Below are 16,854 nucleotides of genomic sequence, written 5' to 3' on the forward strand. Positions count from 1 at the left end.
TGTTTGGCTTTGACACATACAGCTGCCACAGAACCAGAGTGCACCGAGCTCACAGCTCCAGGGTTCCAGTTTAACTGGTTTTCACATTAACCGGTTAGATTTGTGTGCTCCAGATGTTGCATCTGCATCATTTTCACCGAACGGTCGTCTCGTTCCACCTGCTCTCGTGTCCTTGTGTTTCTCTAACATAAACATTTTCCTCAGGACACCAGCGATCAGCTCGACAGGCCCTCAGTCTACCTGCATACATGCTGCTCACCTGTCAGCTGTTTGACACCTGCTGCTGATTCAGCAAACACGCCCACGTTACCTGGTGATGGTCACAGGTAACAGGTGGCAGCTGCAGCAATGACGGCACAATGTTGTGCACGAGATAAGTAAATATAGCTTCCTGAGCTCAGAGCTGCTGCAGCTTGTGTTTCCCTCAGAGTGGCTGACCTGGGTTACAGATGACGGCTGGAAACAGAACACAGCACTTTATCAGCGGCTGATATCACAGCTTTGAAACCTCAGCTGAGCTCAGCTCTCAGTGGTTAAACACTGGACTTTATGTCTTTAAGACATTCCTGCAGTTTAACTCATTGGTGTGTGTCCTCTGGCTTCATGGACAGACAGAGCTGGGTGTCATCCAGCTCTTTGTGTCTTTAAGACGTTGTATTACATCCTCAAGTCCTCTCCCTCCCTCCTTCTCTTTCATCCAGTTTCTAAAACATATTTTAATGTGAGGTTACAGGATGAGACAGCGTTGTTTATACTGATATGGTTGGTTGTGTTAAGCTTGTTGGGGTGGAGGTGTCCGTTCACCTTCAGCTGCTCCGCCCCTCTCCCTGTCACCGTCTGCAGACAGACACATCGTCCTGTGGACACATGAGCTGCTCTGTCCTCTGTGTCCTCAGGAACAGGAGCCATGAAGAGGAGCGTCTGACTGCTGAAGAAACAGTCTGAGGAGGAGGAGCTGGTGATGAAGAGCAGCCTGTGTATATACAGTATCTGTTGTTATTCAGCCCTGAGGAAGATGAAGATGCAGCTTTGCTTTGGCCTTCCTCTGCTAACAGCTAACAGCTAACTAACCTCAGCCAGATGTTCTGCAGCTGTTTGTCTAACATTAGAAGTTTATAATGATGATGACCCCGAGCGTGTTTCTGCTGTGCTGATGGATCTCCACGGAGCGTCCTGTCACATGTTAGCTTCATGTGGGTCAAAGGTCAAAGCTGCTGACTGAGCTCCCTGAGGCCACACCCACACTTCCTGTCAGTGCTGTGATTGACAGCTGCCTCCATCAGTGTCATATGTATCCATATAATCCCCCTGACGTCACTGATGTTGGTGCTGTATGAACCACATTAAATGTTTTTACATATTAACATCTCGTGTCTCTGTCACACATACAGTATGTAATCATTTTCTCACACACATTTGTGTTGTGGGTTTGTTGTTACAGGTTACACAGCAGCTTGTTTCTTGTGTTTCTGCCCAGTTTGACCCATTCAGCAGACGTCAGCCTGTTTAAGGCTCTGATGTCTGTCCTGTGTGACTTACAGCAGCTATGACAGGGTCTGAATATTTCATATATCAGTCGACTCTTCATTCTATCAGACACAGTTATGTTCACTGCTCACTGCTGTAATAGCTAATAATGATTAATATGATAACTTTAATATTGGCCATATTATATTTACATGACCACAGTGAGATGACTTTAGTCTCATGAATCTCATGAGTCTCTTAAATGAATGTTCAGCACAGACATGAAGCCCAACGATCATGTTTACAGTCTCGTGGTGAAAAAAGGCCCAAGAGCTGAAACTAAGGAGGAGGAGTACAGATGCATAAAAATACTGCAGGGCTGAGGAAGAGGAAGCTGTTAAAGAGGTTACACAGAGTGAAACATCTGTGAGCAGAGATCAGCTTCATGGGTGGAGACACTCTGAGGTCTCTGAGCTCGTGGGTGGAGATCACACGTCTGCTAACTGACAGTTTGACTTTGTTATAGGAGGACTTCGAGGCGTTGGCTGATTAAGCACATGTGGTTAATTATTCGTTAATAGTTTTGCTTAAAAAACGTGTTTAATTCTGAGCTACAGTTCTCCTCTGAGACTCCTCTCAGGCGTTGTGATACTGTATCACAACGCCTGCAGCATTTCCTTATCTCTGCGTCACTTATCTCTGCTCACACTCTGCTCACACTCTGCTCACACTCTGCTCCCTCCTAACGGTTGTGTGCGTGCGTGTGTGTGTGTGTGCGTGTGTGTGTGTGTGTGAGTTAGAGGACCATTATTGTGTAAACGGACAAATACAGTTTAACTCCACCATGAAGCTGCTGATGAAACCTCCACCTTAGTTAAAGTGGGTGAACGGTCGCAGATAGAGACAGGGTGGGGCTGTCAGTGATGTGGGTGGAGACGGTGGAGATAAAGTGAGCAGACCAGAGGCGTCCTCGCTGAGTCTCCTGTGAGACGAGCAGTTCAAGGATGCCAGATGTTCACCACTGGAAACTCCATCAGAGGCAAATTATTCAGCCCTGAGTCAACACTGTAGAAGCAGCTTCAGCTGCAGCTCCAGCTGCCAGTGTTTCAGGGTCTGTCTCCACCAGCTGTGCACAGCTACAGACTGAAATCTTTGCTCATTCTGGGCCTGAATAATTACACACACCCCACTGTGCAGTTATTTATTTGTAAAACATGTTTGGAGTCATGTATTTTTGTTCCACTTCTCACGTGTGCACCACTTTGTGTTGGTCTTTCACCTGGAAGTCCAATAAAACTGATTCATGTTTGTGTAATGTGACAAAATGTGGGAAAGTTCAAGGGGCCTATCACAGCTGGCAGGTCTGCATTTATATCCAGGCTGACATGGAGTTCAGGGTTCAACACTCAGGAAAGTGTGAGACCTTCCACACTGACAGAAGATGCTGCACATGATTAAACTGTTGTTTGTTAAAGCCTCACAGATCTGAGAGCAGAGCTCAGTGGGTGCACGAGCCTTTATACATGAAGCGTTTCAGGTTCATTTAAATCAGTGTTTCTGTTTCCAGCAGAGCAAACATGATCCAGCTGTTTCACATGGATCTGTGTGGATGCAGCAGCACCTGACTCTGTACATCAGGTGGGTCACATGACACCTGGACATTCACAGCATCGTCCCTCAACGGAGGGACCAAGTGTTTCTTTCTGCTTTAGAAAGCTGCTCTCTGTCCAGGAGCTGTTGTCACAGTACAAAAACAGGAAGTCACATGCTCCTGCTCTGTGATTGGCTGCTTCTTATCTCAGCTTCCTCAGAGGGTGGCGGTCTGCTGAAGTGTGACTTTCACTTCCTGTTTATTGGTGTTGTTCTTACAGCTCTCAGGCGATGCTGCAGCGCCCCCTGCTGACACAAACTCCTCCCTCTGTCTCAGAGGTCAGAGGTCAGCCTGCTGCTGAGGGTCTGCCTGTTCATGGACTTCCTGTCACAGACCCGGGTCTCAGCGTCAACGCTGGTTTCTGATTGGATGGTGTGGAAACCCCGCTTCCTCCAGCCGAGTGATGTGTGGATTCATCACTCTCTGTGGATCAGTGTAAGTCTGTGTGTGGGTCAGCTGCAGGACTTGTTTGACCTTTGACCCTGGCAGACAGAGCTGGTTACTGCTGTGTGACTGCTGCTGTCGCTCCACTTTTAACTTCACTTAAAATAAGTCCTGGCATGGCCCCGCCCCCTCTGACCTGCTGCTCCTGGATATGCTGATCGCTGCACTGCCAGTGTTTAACCACACCTCTTCTGACTGACCTTTGACCTCTGGCATGTCGATTTGATCCTTATTTAATGATAGTGTTTTGTGTATTTACATGTGATGCTGTTCCTGTGTTCAGCCTCAGCTGATATCCACAGACGCTCCCATTGGCTGGATTTAAAAACACAACAACAACAAAGTCACTGGAGGTCTTAATGAGGCTCGTTCCCACCAGCTGACATTTTTCCATTTAAGCGACTCTTTTAAAAACATGTCTGCCTGAAATTCACATTTCATTTATTTTGGGGGATTTTAATAGAGAGATAGAACTTTATGTTTATCCTCCATGACATCCAGTTTGTCGTAGCAGAACACAGACAGCATAGCACAGAGTTAGGATATAAAATAAAGGGGAATACGAGAATATGAATATAAGCATAAATATATACACAAACCATCTCGACCTTTAAGAATAGACTTCAATCCTCCCTTAGCTGTGCTGCAATAGATGTAGGCTGCCGGGGGATTCCCATGATGCATTGAGTTTTTCCTTTCCAGTCACCTTTCTCACTCACTATGTATTAACAGACCTCTCTGCATTGAATCATATCTGTTATTAACCTCTGTCTCTCGTCCACAGCATGTCTTTATCCTGTCTTCCCTCTCACAGCAGATGGCCCCGCCCCTCCCTGAGCCTGGTCTGTGCTGAGTTTGTTTCCTCTCTGCTTTCGTGCCTTTCTGCCATCATTGACAGCGTTACTCTTCAACTGCAGGCAAAAACACTGAAAACACCGTTCAAGTCCAAACTCAGTGTTGTAAATGACATCATTCATTTTTGGTAAATTGGTTCATAAGTGGTTATTATTCTGCTGCAGCTTGGACCGACCTGATGCTTTTACTTTGAAAGGTACAGAACGACACGGTGCCGTAAACCAGGTGCCGTAAAGCGCACAGCAGCAGCAGCAGCGGGAGTTTGAATGCGCAGGGAGCTGATTGGTTAGTAAACAGGTAAAAAGACTGTTGAAGTTTAACTGTGAGTCACAAACGTTTCGTTAGCAGCTGGTCGATGAGGGAACAAGGCTGCTGTGAAAGTTTGTCGTGGAAATGTCACTTTGTTATTTCACGGAGCACAAAGCTGCCGACCGCTGCCAAGTGTAACAGCTAGGTTTGGCCACTAGAGGGCGCTCTCGGTAAACTGGTCCTGTTAGCCAGCGATGCAGAGGTTTAAAGGATTCACTGCTGAGTGACGTCACAGACCAGTATAATATGGTGGGTTTATTTAATGGTGTAGAAAAGGCTTAAAGAAGGGTTTAATAACTGCAACAGCACTCAGTGTGGAGGCTGTGAAGGACTAAAGGTGTCATTAAAGACATTTATGATGAATGAATAAGGTTAAAGGTCACACACTGCTGTAAGGACTAGCCTGACAGGACCTGAGGTCCAGTTTAGGACATGTTGGAGTAGAAACAGTGAACACTGTTTTTACTGGTTATTTCTAATGTTTGGACGGACCAATGAGAAATGAGAACATGAGCTCAGGTGTAGCAGAGAGGCTGAAAGTTTGTACCTGTGCACAGAGGGTCAGTGGATACAGAGGATGATGAAGATACATCACCATGTCTCCATGTGAGGAGGGGCAGCTTTGGGTTATGGAGCTATATGAACCTGACGACTCTCTTACAGTCTGACCTTTGACCTCAGACAGTAGCTCTCCTTGGCTGTTTCACCCTCTCAGGTCTGTGTTCAGGGACTTTGAACACTGTCTAACTTTTCTGGAGGTCATTTAAACCTTTGATTCAACATTTTCCAACCTGATATAGAATAGAATAGAATAGAATAGAATTCAACTTTATTGTCATTGCACATGCACAGGTACAGGGCAACGAAATGCAGTTTGCATCCATCCAGAAGTGCTTTAGTGATATAGATATATTACAATATATATTAGCAATAATATAGATATGTGAGTATATTACAGAAATGGGTCTATTATGGTATGTTATAATGTACACGGTATGAAGTATGTTGTGAATATTCTATAACTATAAGTATGTACAGGCTTAACAATATAAGACATCAGTCATTCTGTGTTGCACTAAGAAAAGAACAATTGTGTCATTTGAACTTTGTTATTAAGTTCAGTTGCATTGTTCGTCTGCACCCGTTAACACAGCTGTGTGTACCTGTGGTAAAATCCCAGCCATAGGATAGAGAGTAGGGGTGGGGGAAAAAATCGATACTGTGTAGCATCGTGATATTTTGTTTGCTAATAATGTATCGATACAGGGACAGCAGAAATCGATATTTTGTTACAAAAAGGTTTTTGTGCTCTGACTTCAGAGCATGTTGAATGGGAAAGGGAAGGAGAGCTACAGGCAGAAGATGGAGAACCAGCTTCAGCAAAACAACGTTGGTGAAGTCTGGAGAGGCCTCAGAACCATCTCGGGCCACAAACAGCAGAACTCTCTGCCTGGGAGGGATGTGAGGTGGGCAAATGAACTGAATCATTTCTTCAACAGATTTGACTCAGCCATGAGGCAGTCTACAACATCGGCTGCAGACTCACCCACCCCCACTGCTGCTGTTCCACCTCTGACACTTCACACCTCCTCTATTCACCCTGCTCACTCCTCCCCACCCCCAACAACAGCATCCAATACACACTCAACACAAGGCTCCAGCCTGTCTCTCTCAACCACCCAGGTTAGGAGGGAACTGAGGAGGATTAATGGCAAGAAGGCAGCGGGTCCAGATGGCATCAGCTCGAGGGTCATCAGGTCCTGCGCGGACCAACTGTGTGGGGTGATGGAGCACCTCTTCAACCTGAGCCTGAGGTTGGGAAGAGTCCCACAGCTCTGGAAAACCTCCTGTGTTGTACCAGTGCCAAAGACTTCACGCCCCAAGGACCTCAACAGCTACAGGCCGGTGGCTCTGACATCCCACCTGATGAAGACCCTGGAGCGGTTGGTCCTGGCTCAGCTTCGGCGCCTAATAAGCTCATCACTGGACCCACTTCAGTTTGCCTACCAGCCTGGCATTGGAGCGGATGATGCCGTCATTCACCTCCTACATCGTTCCCTCGCTCACCTGGAGACCGCTGGAAGCACTGTGAGAATCATGTTCTTTGATTTCTCCAGTGCCTTCAACACCATTCTTCCCTCGGTTCTAAAGGACAAGCTGGAGAACTCTGGAGTGGACCATCACCTCACTACCTGGATCCTGGACTACCTCACCGACCGACCACAGTATGTGAGGACTCAGGGCTGTGTGTCGGACAGGGTCGTCTGCAGTACGGGGGCCCCACAGGGAACGGTTCTGGCTCCGTTCCTCTTCACCATCTACACTGCAGACTTCTCCCACAATTCCACCCAGTGCTTCCTGCAGAAGTTCTCTGATGACTCTGCAATAGTCGGCCTCATCACTGATGGGGACGACAAGGAGTACAGAGGTCTGACCCAAGACTTTGTGGACTGGTGCCAGCTGAACTACCTCCAGATCAACGCCAGTAAAACCAAGGAACTGGTGGTAGACTTCCGCAGGCACAAGCATTCTCCACTGCAACCACTGAACATCCAGGGTATGGACATTGAGGCTGTGGACAGCTACAGGTACCTTGGTGTTCATCTGAACAATAGACTGGACTGGACTCATAACTCAGACGCCCTCTACAGGAAAGGGCAGAGCAGGCTGTACCTGCTGCGGAGACTCAGGTCGTTTGGAGTGGAGGGCCCACTCCTGAAGACCTTCTATGACTCTGTTGTGGCTTCTGCTATCTTTTATGGCGTGGTCTGCTGGGGCGGCAGCATCTCTGCTGGGGACAGGAAGAGACTGAACAGGGTGATCCGAAGGGCCAGCTCTGTTCTAGGATGCCCTCTGGACCCAGTGGAGGTGGTGAGTGACAAGAGAACGGCGGCTAAGCTGTCATCCCTGTTGGACAACGTCTCCCACCCCATGCAGCAGACTGTGACAGCACTGAGCAGCTCCTTCAGTGGGAGACTGCGGCACCCACGGTGTGGGACGGAGAGATTTCGCAGGTCTTTCCTCCCCACTGCTGTCAGACTCCATAATAAAGACTTTAACTGATCAAGCACACACATCCATACATGTGCAATAATACTAAGTGCAATAATCCTTTCTGTCATCGTTGTATTTTTACTCAGTTGTATATAGTATTTGTATTTGTATTCTATTTGTATCTTATTGTATATTTATTTTATTTTATTCTACTGTATATAGTATTTTATTTTATTCTATTCTGTACAGCTGTGTACTGTATTTATTCTTATTGTATTCTAATTTTTGCCTCATAACTTTTGCACTGTCCACTTCCTGCTGTGACAAAACTAATTTCCCACGTGTGGGACTAATAAAGGTTATCTTATCTTATCTTATCTTATGTTGATCCTTTTTCTGAGCAAGAATCCTGACACTGTCCAAATGTGTTTAACTTTTCTTATGGCAGCAATAAACATGACAGTTTACTTATTTTAATTTAAGACGTGTTTTATTTTAATTAAGTTTAAAACTTTTTTATTTAATGTAAAATTATATTTTGTTTTAATTTACTTTCAAATTCTTCAGTTGCTGAAGGGGCTGCATAGTTTTCATATTGCATAGTTCAGAATAGCTATAATTGTACCAGATGGTTTCAGTTAAGTTGGACTAGACTGTAATACAAACCGTTCAGTTTGTCAACAATAAAACTGAAATGAGAGAAAGACTGAGTGCGAGACTTTGATATTAGAGAAAATGAATATTGATAAAGTTTACCTTTATGGACAGAATCTGAATATCGCAAAATATTTTTAAAAATTGCAATAATATCGTATCGTGCGTTAAGTATTGTGATAATATCGTATCGTGGGATGTATGGTGATTCCCACCTCTAATAGAGAGGCTATTTGGAAGTGCTCGTCCTTCTGCGGCGGGTCGGAGAGCTGCTTGAATGCACTAACGTTGACTATTTTATGTGACCCCTGCCCCGAATGTTTGAATCTGCTGCGATGCTAATAACAGTCTGCACTCTCTGACCTGTGCTGGCCTTAAAACCACTGCAGGATCTTTTGTCTGCTTTGTGCACACGATGCACTTCAGGAACTGTGACAGTGAATGGATGAATGCATTATAATAGTGTTGAATCCAGCTGATGCTGAAACAGAAGGACTCTTGTTTGAGTTTAATGTCAGTGTTATTTCTCGTACATCTGTAAATGTGTTGCAGTCAGATTTTATTCATTTGTTTTTGAGAGAAGCGTAAACATTGGAGTTTACAGAGGATCGATGAGCGAATACAGTCAGACAGATGACGAGAGCTGTAACGTTAAACCACGCAGCTGAGTTTAAGTGTAATAAGAGTTTCCCCACCTGACCACACGCTGTGATCACAGTGTATGTGGATCGATTCCAGTGATTCAGAAGCTCCCAGGACACTCCCACTCACCTGTGGAGGCTCAGAAAGTCAGATTAGGATTTAATACAAATTGTGAATTTGCAGACTAAATGTGATGACGATGAGAATAGAAAACAATTTAAAGTATTAAAGCCATGTGAAGCCTTTTGGTTGGACTGCCCTGTGATCAATAACGAAGCACAGCACTGTAAGTTTGAGACGTCTCAGCCCAACCTGATGACACCTCCAGTAACTCCTCCTCCTGTTTTACAGGCTGCTGCAGATCATTGTTACTGTAACATAACATTCATACATTCATCTGTTTTCATATTAGTCAGCCAACAGGCTAAAACAGTCTAATGGTGTTAGAAGTTAAACGGAACAGGTTATTTTTCATTACATTTAGTTTAAAACCGATTTTGCAAAGATTACAAAAACTGTTTATTCGTTCAGAGTAACTGAATGAGCTTTGCTACTTTGTAACAGCCGACTGTAACGGTCAGTTAGCCTCAAACAGTCTTTGCTGCTGTCACAGTGGAGACTCTATGTCATGGCTATTCAACTACGAAGTTAGTTGGGCCAGATTTTCAAACCGAGGAATTTATCTGGGCCAGATATATTATTTGAAGCCAGTAAGCAGCAGATCATGATCAATTTCAAACCCACACAACTGTATAGAAAAACAAGTAATTTTTTTATTCCTATTCCCCTGTAAATCTGGTGACCTCTCACAAATGCACACCAAGAGGTCCATTAAAAAAACAGGGAGCTATAACTAAACTATTTTTTGCACATTTGAAACAATAATATTAACAAAAAAACATTTTGATAATTCCCTTTCAAATTAAAATAAATATTTCGCTGACCACTCACTTTTCCTGCCATGGATGGAGCCCCATCTGTCACCAGTATACAGACACGCTTCATATCCAGACCATTTTCCTCAAAAAGAGCTGAAATCTTCTCAAACATTATTTCGCCAGCTGTGTGTCCCTCTAACGGTAGTAAGCCGAGCAATTTCCCATCCAAAAAACGGACATATATGCACAACTGTGCATTATCAGTTCTGTCTGTGATCTCCTGCTATAGACATTACATCAGTTTTCTTCAGGTCATCTAACAGCATTTCAAACTTGTCTGACGCCAGAACTTCAACTCTACGAATATTTGAACTGTCCTACAGGGGTACGTTTTTAATAGCAGATGTCACACTTACTTTTCACCGCATCCACCACGGCCAGCATGCAGTATTTCGCTGTTTCAGAATCTGTGAAAGGCCTTTTCTTCTTCGCCAAGAAGCAAACACGAAGGGAAGCTGCAGCTCTCTCTTGGGCTGTACAGGACCCTCACCATGGTAGTACAACTCCGGTTGTAAGATTATTGAACTCGGTAAAATGAATAAGTATTTGTCAGTCCGGGCAGGGTTAAACCGACAGTTTTCATTGTCAATTTTGCGCTTTTGGAGTGAGAGAGACATGCTGTTGTCGCATCATATGTTACGATGATTGTTTAATATGTTTACATCACGGTGCATTGTGGGTTAAATATTGCTAGGCTACTAGGAGTGTTGCATTCACAGTCTACACTACGCTGTAGGAATTTTTAATTTTTTTTAAATTAACTAATTTTTTGCGTTTTCTCTGTGTTTCTGCCAGGACCACAGGCAGGGCCACTCGCGGGTTGCTTCTGGGCCGCATTTGGCCCGCGGGCCGCCATTTGAATAGGCTTGGTCTATGTGATGGTGTTGTATTGTAGCAGTGAGGGCTGCACTGAGGTACCAGCTGTAACTGTGGAAACAGCAGAAACTCACATCAGAGGCATGTTTGCTTTGTTACTGATGAGATGAACCTTTAATCCCAGCGTGTTCACCTCCTGTTACATGAACAGCAGGAAACGTGTTGGTGCAGGGGAAGAGTTGGATGGAACTTGCTCTGTCTTTGGTTCTAAGTGATAAGAAATGTTAGTAGTTATTTAAATGCTGGTGTTAGACACACTGAGGACAGCAGCACACACACTGCTGCTCTGTGCATGCAAAGCCTGCAGGGAAATGTAGTGCACTACCTGCTACTGTTGCACAGTCTGTGTCACACAGTCATACATGTGTTTGCATGTGTTGTATTTCAACCCAACACACAGCTGTGGAGGTGAGCAGATGTTTGCAGTGACGTGTCCTGAAATAAGCTGATTGCAGGTCCCTGCTGTGACTACAGCATCAGCCCTGGTCCCACTGTGGATCTGTCCTGGAGCCCCTGGATGACTCCCACAGTGGAGGAGGGGCCCTTTGTCACAGTGGCTGACCCAGCACTGCCTCCTGCACCTGGACTCTGGACCCTGCTCCAGGTCATCCACACAAACTCCACAGGAGGTCAGGAGAATTTGGAGCTGGACATTTGGCTCGAGCAGGCACAGCTGGGAATGAGGAGAGTTGTTGTGCAGTCTGTTTATTCATGCACTGCTGCAGCTGCTGATGTCACAGTGTTCATGTTTCATGTGTGAGTAAATGTTTTACTTCATATGATGTTTAGAAAAGCAGTCAAACATCATACTTCCATGCAGTCTGCATCCATCTTTAAATGTCCACACTGATGAAGCAACCACAGGTTTGACCCCTCTATAACAACACTCGAGCTGCCCACGATCACTTTAAGCTCCACACTGTGCTCATCACTGCTGTACAGAACAGTACGGGAAAGGCATGAGTTTAAGAAAGGGGAAGACGAATCCAGCAAAGACCTGAGACGTACACGTGGAGCTGATTCATGTAGTCAGACATGTCTCTGTGAACGGCCAATCACAGGGAGACATTCAGAACCACAGGAGAAACAGCTGAGATGTGCTGACTGACACAAGAACTGACAACAAGTGTTAAAGGTTCAGTTCAAATGGTCAGTTTGTTGGGAGGAGGTCAGGAGAGGGGCTGTGAGTGGGTGGAGATCCTCATCTTCCTCAGGGAGAACATGTGCTCACTCCTTTCATTTTGAGTTTAAAACAAAAGAACGTGAAGAAGAAGAAGAACTCTGTCTCCTTTCTCTCCTCAGTCTGCTGTTGGACGCTGTCAGGCCCATGAAGCTCTGCTCTAAACGCTTCCATGTCCCAGGCTTCACCTTTACCTGCTGACCAATGGGAGGCGTGGCCAAAACCCTGAGGGGAGTGGAGCAGCAGGTAGCAGAGGTGAGCCTCTTGTGTGCAGCCTGTGGGACCAGGGAGGACGTGACGGCCGCTGTGGTGTCTGGATCAATGAAGCTGGTTTAACATGGAGTCGAACATGGAGATGATCCCAGTCTGTGTGCACTCGTGTCTTTGTGACGCCAGTTTGAAGATGTTTCTGGAAACTGTCACATTTCTGCTCTCAGTCCGAGGTTGAATCAGAATCAGAATCAGAAAGGGTTTTATTGCCAAATGTTGAGCAGGTTTACAACATTAGGAAATTGCTAAGATGTCTGAAGATGTCTTGAAGATGTCTTTGTTGCATTTACTCGGCTGCAGCACCTTGTAACATGTTCCAAAAACATGTCCAGGAATATTTGGCTTTCCGTGTTTTCAAGTAATGGTTCGACAGGCTGGAGATGAGCTATCCAACATGGCGTCTCCATGAACACATTACTTTACCTGTGATGTGCAGTTCTGTTGAAAATAGAGAGGACCTTTCCTGCAGTGCTGACAGTGCTGCGCTGTAGCAGCTTTCACCAATGTGCACACGTTCATGCACAGCAGCTGTCTTTGCTGTTGGGAGGGTTTAGTTTAGTCAACAGGAGGTTTTTGTGTCCTTTGCTGTGCAGCTTGTGTTGTGAGGAGGTTACACAGCATCCAGCTCTGGGAACAAGTCCCACCTCTTTGATTTGACGGGATTCTGATGCTCCACCTAAATGCCTCCAGTTTATTGGAAACAGTCTTCCTGTGGTGGGGACGGCCTGGAGCCACAGCTCGATGGAGCTCTGTGTATATTCTTGCTGACAGCAGCGGCGAGCTGTCCATTAATCAGTGCAGCAGCGAGACATGCAGGCATGCTTTGCTGCTGCCGTCAGAAATAACTGACAGGTTACTGTAGTGATTTGATAGATCGATGGAGCCCTGCTGATACTTGTTTGATCGTCCCAACAAATCGTGGATTTCTGCACGAGTCGTTGGCTTCGTGACAAACACTTGCTGATAACAGGAAGTTGCAAAGTGCCCACTGGTGAATAAACATGGTGTCAAACCCATGTGATGGTTGAGACTTTCTGCTGTCTCCACTTTACTTTAAATCTTCATTTATTGGCCTTTATAAATGTGATGCATGCACACTGGGGAACGCTAATATCGACTGGTCTGCCTCGTCCAGTAAGGCTGAAGCTGGCTGGTAGGTGGACGTAAGCTCTGACCTTGGTTTGCTGTCTTTGTGGATCGGCAGGCCTCGGTTACACTTGGGACGTGTTGGGATGTGAAGGAGATTTTCTCTTGCCAACAACATCTCTCATGTCTCTACTGCCGTTTGCACCACTTTGAACTGACTGAATGTGAAGAACTGAAGCATGAAGCAAAGACACACAGGAGACACTGGAACCACTGCAGAGACATGCTGATGACTGAGCTTTGTTTATTCTGACTAGATGATGTCATCAGTCGGCATCAGTTTTGATTGGCCGTTGGGTTAGTTTTGTAATGGTAACCATGGAGACATGAGCCAAGATTGAAAGAGTTGGACATCGCTGCTGAAGGAAGAAAAAACTGATGCTTTAATTTAAGCAACATGTGACTCTTTTTATTCAACCTAGCTTAGCTGCTACTGTCACACTGTGTTTGCCCATTATCCCAGTGCTTTGGGCTTCTGGGCGGTCATTCACAGTGACCTCACAGGGCTCCAGCCTCACTGTGAGTACAGTCCATACAGCAGCTCATCACACGCTCAGGATTTATCCCTGTGTTTATGCTGCTCTTTGACAGGAGTCTCATTTAAAGACCGCAACGAGTGAAAGAGCAGCTGATAATTCCTGTGACAGAGAAGATGTGAGTCAGGTCAACACTGCCTTCATAAGTGACCCCAGGCTGACGTGGTCAGCACTGACACTCAGACAGGCTGTGGTGGTTTTAAAAACAAAGGAATCCAAAGTGAACCCGAAATCAAACATAACATGGAAACAACAAAAGTTTCTGAGGAGCAGTTACAGAAGTGTTTGTGTGAGCTGTGTTATTCAGTGACTGAGGAGCAAAGTAAGACAAGACTGTACGGCTTTGTGAGACTCATCGGGAAAGGCTCATTGCAGCTCTCAGAGCTGCCCCCTGCTGGCCGGTAGAAAGATTGCAGGTTAAAGGCACTTCCACATTGGCTTCCATTTTTCGACCACATCCATCTTTTAACAAATACACTTTATGGTATTTGTCCACAGGACCTGGTTAACAGGGCAGCACAGTGTTGCAGTTGTTGACAACTAGAAGGTCTGAGTCTGGATCCACCACCTGGTCTCTGTGCAGTTTGCATGCATGTTTGCATTTGTCCAATAACAGGATAATAGTCTCCAGTGGAACGTCCCCTTTATCTCCAAAGTCTTCATGTGAAGGGTGAGAGCTGCAGTAGGCATGAAACACCACAGGATTGGTGTTTGTGGCTGAGGACACGTTGAGTCAGAGTGGCTCCAGTTCTGAGGCAGCTAACAGAAATGAGAACGTGGAGGCTCAGGGTGGATGTGGGCTCACATTCACAGCTTTCATTTTCAGAGCAACAAACAAGCTGCTGTTGCGTTTTATGGTGTAAAGTTGTGATGCTGATGGAAATGCTGGAAAACTCTCACACATGTGGAGTTTGATCAGCAGGAGCTCAGCAGAGGGACGTTTCCTGTCTCTGTGTTTGTAGCTGAGGAAGAAGCAGAGGGCAGCTCTTTGTTTTTACACGCAGCCATTCAGGCTGTGATTTCACTGCACGTTTGAACAGAGAAGGTGACACTGAAACGCTGCCTCAGAGTGACTCACACTGTGTCACCAGCTCTCCAGCTTCACTCATAAGTGCTGCTTAAAGCCATGCTCAGGCTGGAAAGAGTCTGGCTTTGTTTTTCAGTAGGACAATAATCCCAAACTGTCACGGCCTGGGGATGTGGGGAAGCAGGACCCACAATGCAGGACTCTTGCGATGAAAAGGTGTCTTTATTTACAGTAAAGTAAAATAAAAGGTAAACAATAAATCCCTGCGCGCTCCCATCTCCCGTTTCATGTCCTCGCGCCCGTGCTCCGTGCCTCTGTTCCCTGTGTACAACCTCGTTTCTGCAGATCCTCCTTGGAAACACACGAAGGCAGCCGTGAGCACCTCCAACTTCAAACAGATGCTGAGAAACTGATGGGAACGGTCCAGCGTCGAGGAGCGCTCAGCCACACTGTTAAGTAGCTCCCCGACGAGGCTGATCAGCTCCAGGTGGAAGTGGATCTCCTTGGCAGGTGTGACACACCCACCAGGCCTGAAGATGGCTGTAAGCTGGTGCTCAGCACACCCACAAACACACAGACGCACTGGGATAACGTTCACTTATCACTGTGATGTTCAGCGTGTGCTTACCCGACAGTGTTATGAACCAGCTGTGCAGTCTGAGTGCAGTCTGAGTGCATACGCCGGCTCTCTGTCAGCTCATATACAGACTTTTAAAAGGCTTTTATGAAGCATATAATGGCTCTGGGATCTACCTGTGTATGGCTGCATAGAAACCAGTAATGAACTTCAGTTTGTGGGACTCAGTGTGCCAGCAGTTCAAAGTGCAGGCCTGGGCTTTAAGGTGGAAATCCTGAGTCTGCCTCTTGGCTAAGTGGACAGTATAGATATTACACTATACTTGTGTTCACTGACTTCACTGTAGTCGCTTTGTTTGTGCTTTTTCATGTTTAGTCAGCATTGCATCAGTAAAGCTTCTTGATGATCATATCTGGTGTTGTTGCTGACGTGGCGATCTGCTCTGGAACCTTTCAGGCTGAGTAGACGAGCGTGCTGGGCCAGCGATCAGTGCACCTGCAGGACCTGCTCATCCATGGGAACCATGAAGCTCCTGCTGGCATAATGATCTGTTGATGCCAAAGGAGGTTTGAAACTCTGAAGTCACTGAGTCAGCAGAGTGTTGGCAGCTGTTATGCGCGGTAATATATGTGCTCTGCCACTTTGTGTGGTTACTAAGCTCTACCACTTAAATGGCAATAATAACAGCACTTACAGTGGATGGTAGAATAATGAAATGTTGCAGTCCTGACTTGTGACCATTCTCTCTGCTATGTTTCTACAGGTAGACTGCATGGCTGCAGTGTTGCAGTGGGACTGAAAACACCTGAGTGTGAAGATGTTGTCCCTGTAGTGTGCTGAAGCTTGTTTATAATGACATATGCTGTTTGGATATCTGCACTTGTTGTCCTTACCGTTGGAAATAAACCTGTGCATTAAGGCCCTGCAGTCAGTGACAGTATGTCAGTGTTCTGTGTAATGTATCACTATACTTGAATCCATTTCATTTTCATTCATAGCCTCATATAGAGAATGGCATTTACACAGACGCACTAATGCAGGGCTTTCTGTTTCTATCAGTTCAGCTCCATCATTAGTCTTTACAAACGTTACAGACACACAGAACCAAAGTCCAGGTATGTGTGGTCCACATGAGTCCAGCCTGCAGGAGAAACTGTCCCTGTAGCCAACCTAGTATGTTTGTGTAGCAGCTCACTTTGTGTCAGATGTGATCTGTGTAAAAGCTTTAAGTTGTTTTGTCCTGTGATCACTGCGTTCAGTAAAGTCTCCTGTCAGCCATCGCTGACAG

The 16,854-nt window shown here is 45.8% G+C and overlaps 2 protein-coding genes across 2 annotated transcripts in view; both read left to right on the forward strand.

Annotated features, from left to right (window-relative positions):
* LOC112431961 (uncharacterized) overlaps positions 1 to 1,215 on the forward strand; it is a 107,009-nt gene extending 105,794 nt beyond the window's left edge. Inside the window, exon 6 of the mRNA XM_076882332.1 lies at positions 897 to 1,215. Within this exon, the coding sequence (XP_076738447.1) occupies positions 897 to 925 (29 nt within the window). The 3' untranslated portion in view covers positions 926 to 1,215. The remainder of the gene's footprint in view (positions 1 to 896) is intronic.
* Positions 964 to 16,854, forward strand: part of LOC101484139 (uncharacterized) — a 73,932-nt gene continuing 58,041 nt past the window's right edge. The window contains exons 1-8 of the mRNA XM_076882284.1: positions 964 to 975; positions 3,035 to 3,105; positions 3,339 to 3,553; positions 4,377 to 4,714; positions 12,133 to 12,265; positions 15,335 to 15,499; positions 16,023 to 16,186; positions 16,330 to 16,503. The gene's annotated coding sequence lies outside the window, so the exon portion shown is untranslated. The remainder of the gene's footprint in view (positions 976 to 3,034; positions 3,106 to 3,338; positions 3,554 to 4,376; positions 4,715 to 12,132; positions 12,266 to 15,334; positions 15,500 to 16,022; positions 16,187 to 16,329; positions 16,504 to 16,854) is intronic.

Source organism: Maylandia zebra, linkage group LG3 (assembly GCF_041146795.1).
Source record: "Maylandia zebra isolate NMK-2024a linkage group LG3, Mzebra_GT3a, whole genome shotgun sequence".
In the NCBI taxonomy this organism is placed as follows: Eukaryota; Metazoa; Chordata; class Actinopteri; order Cichliformes; family Cichlidae; genus Maylandia; species Maylandia zebra.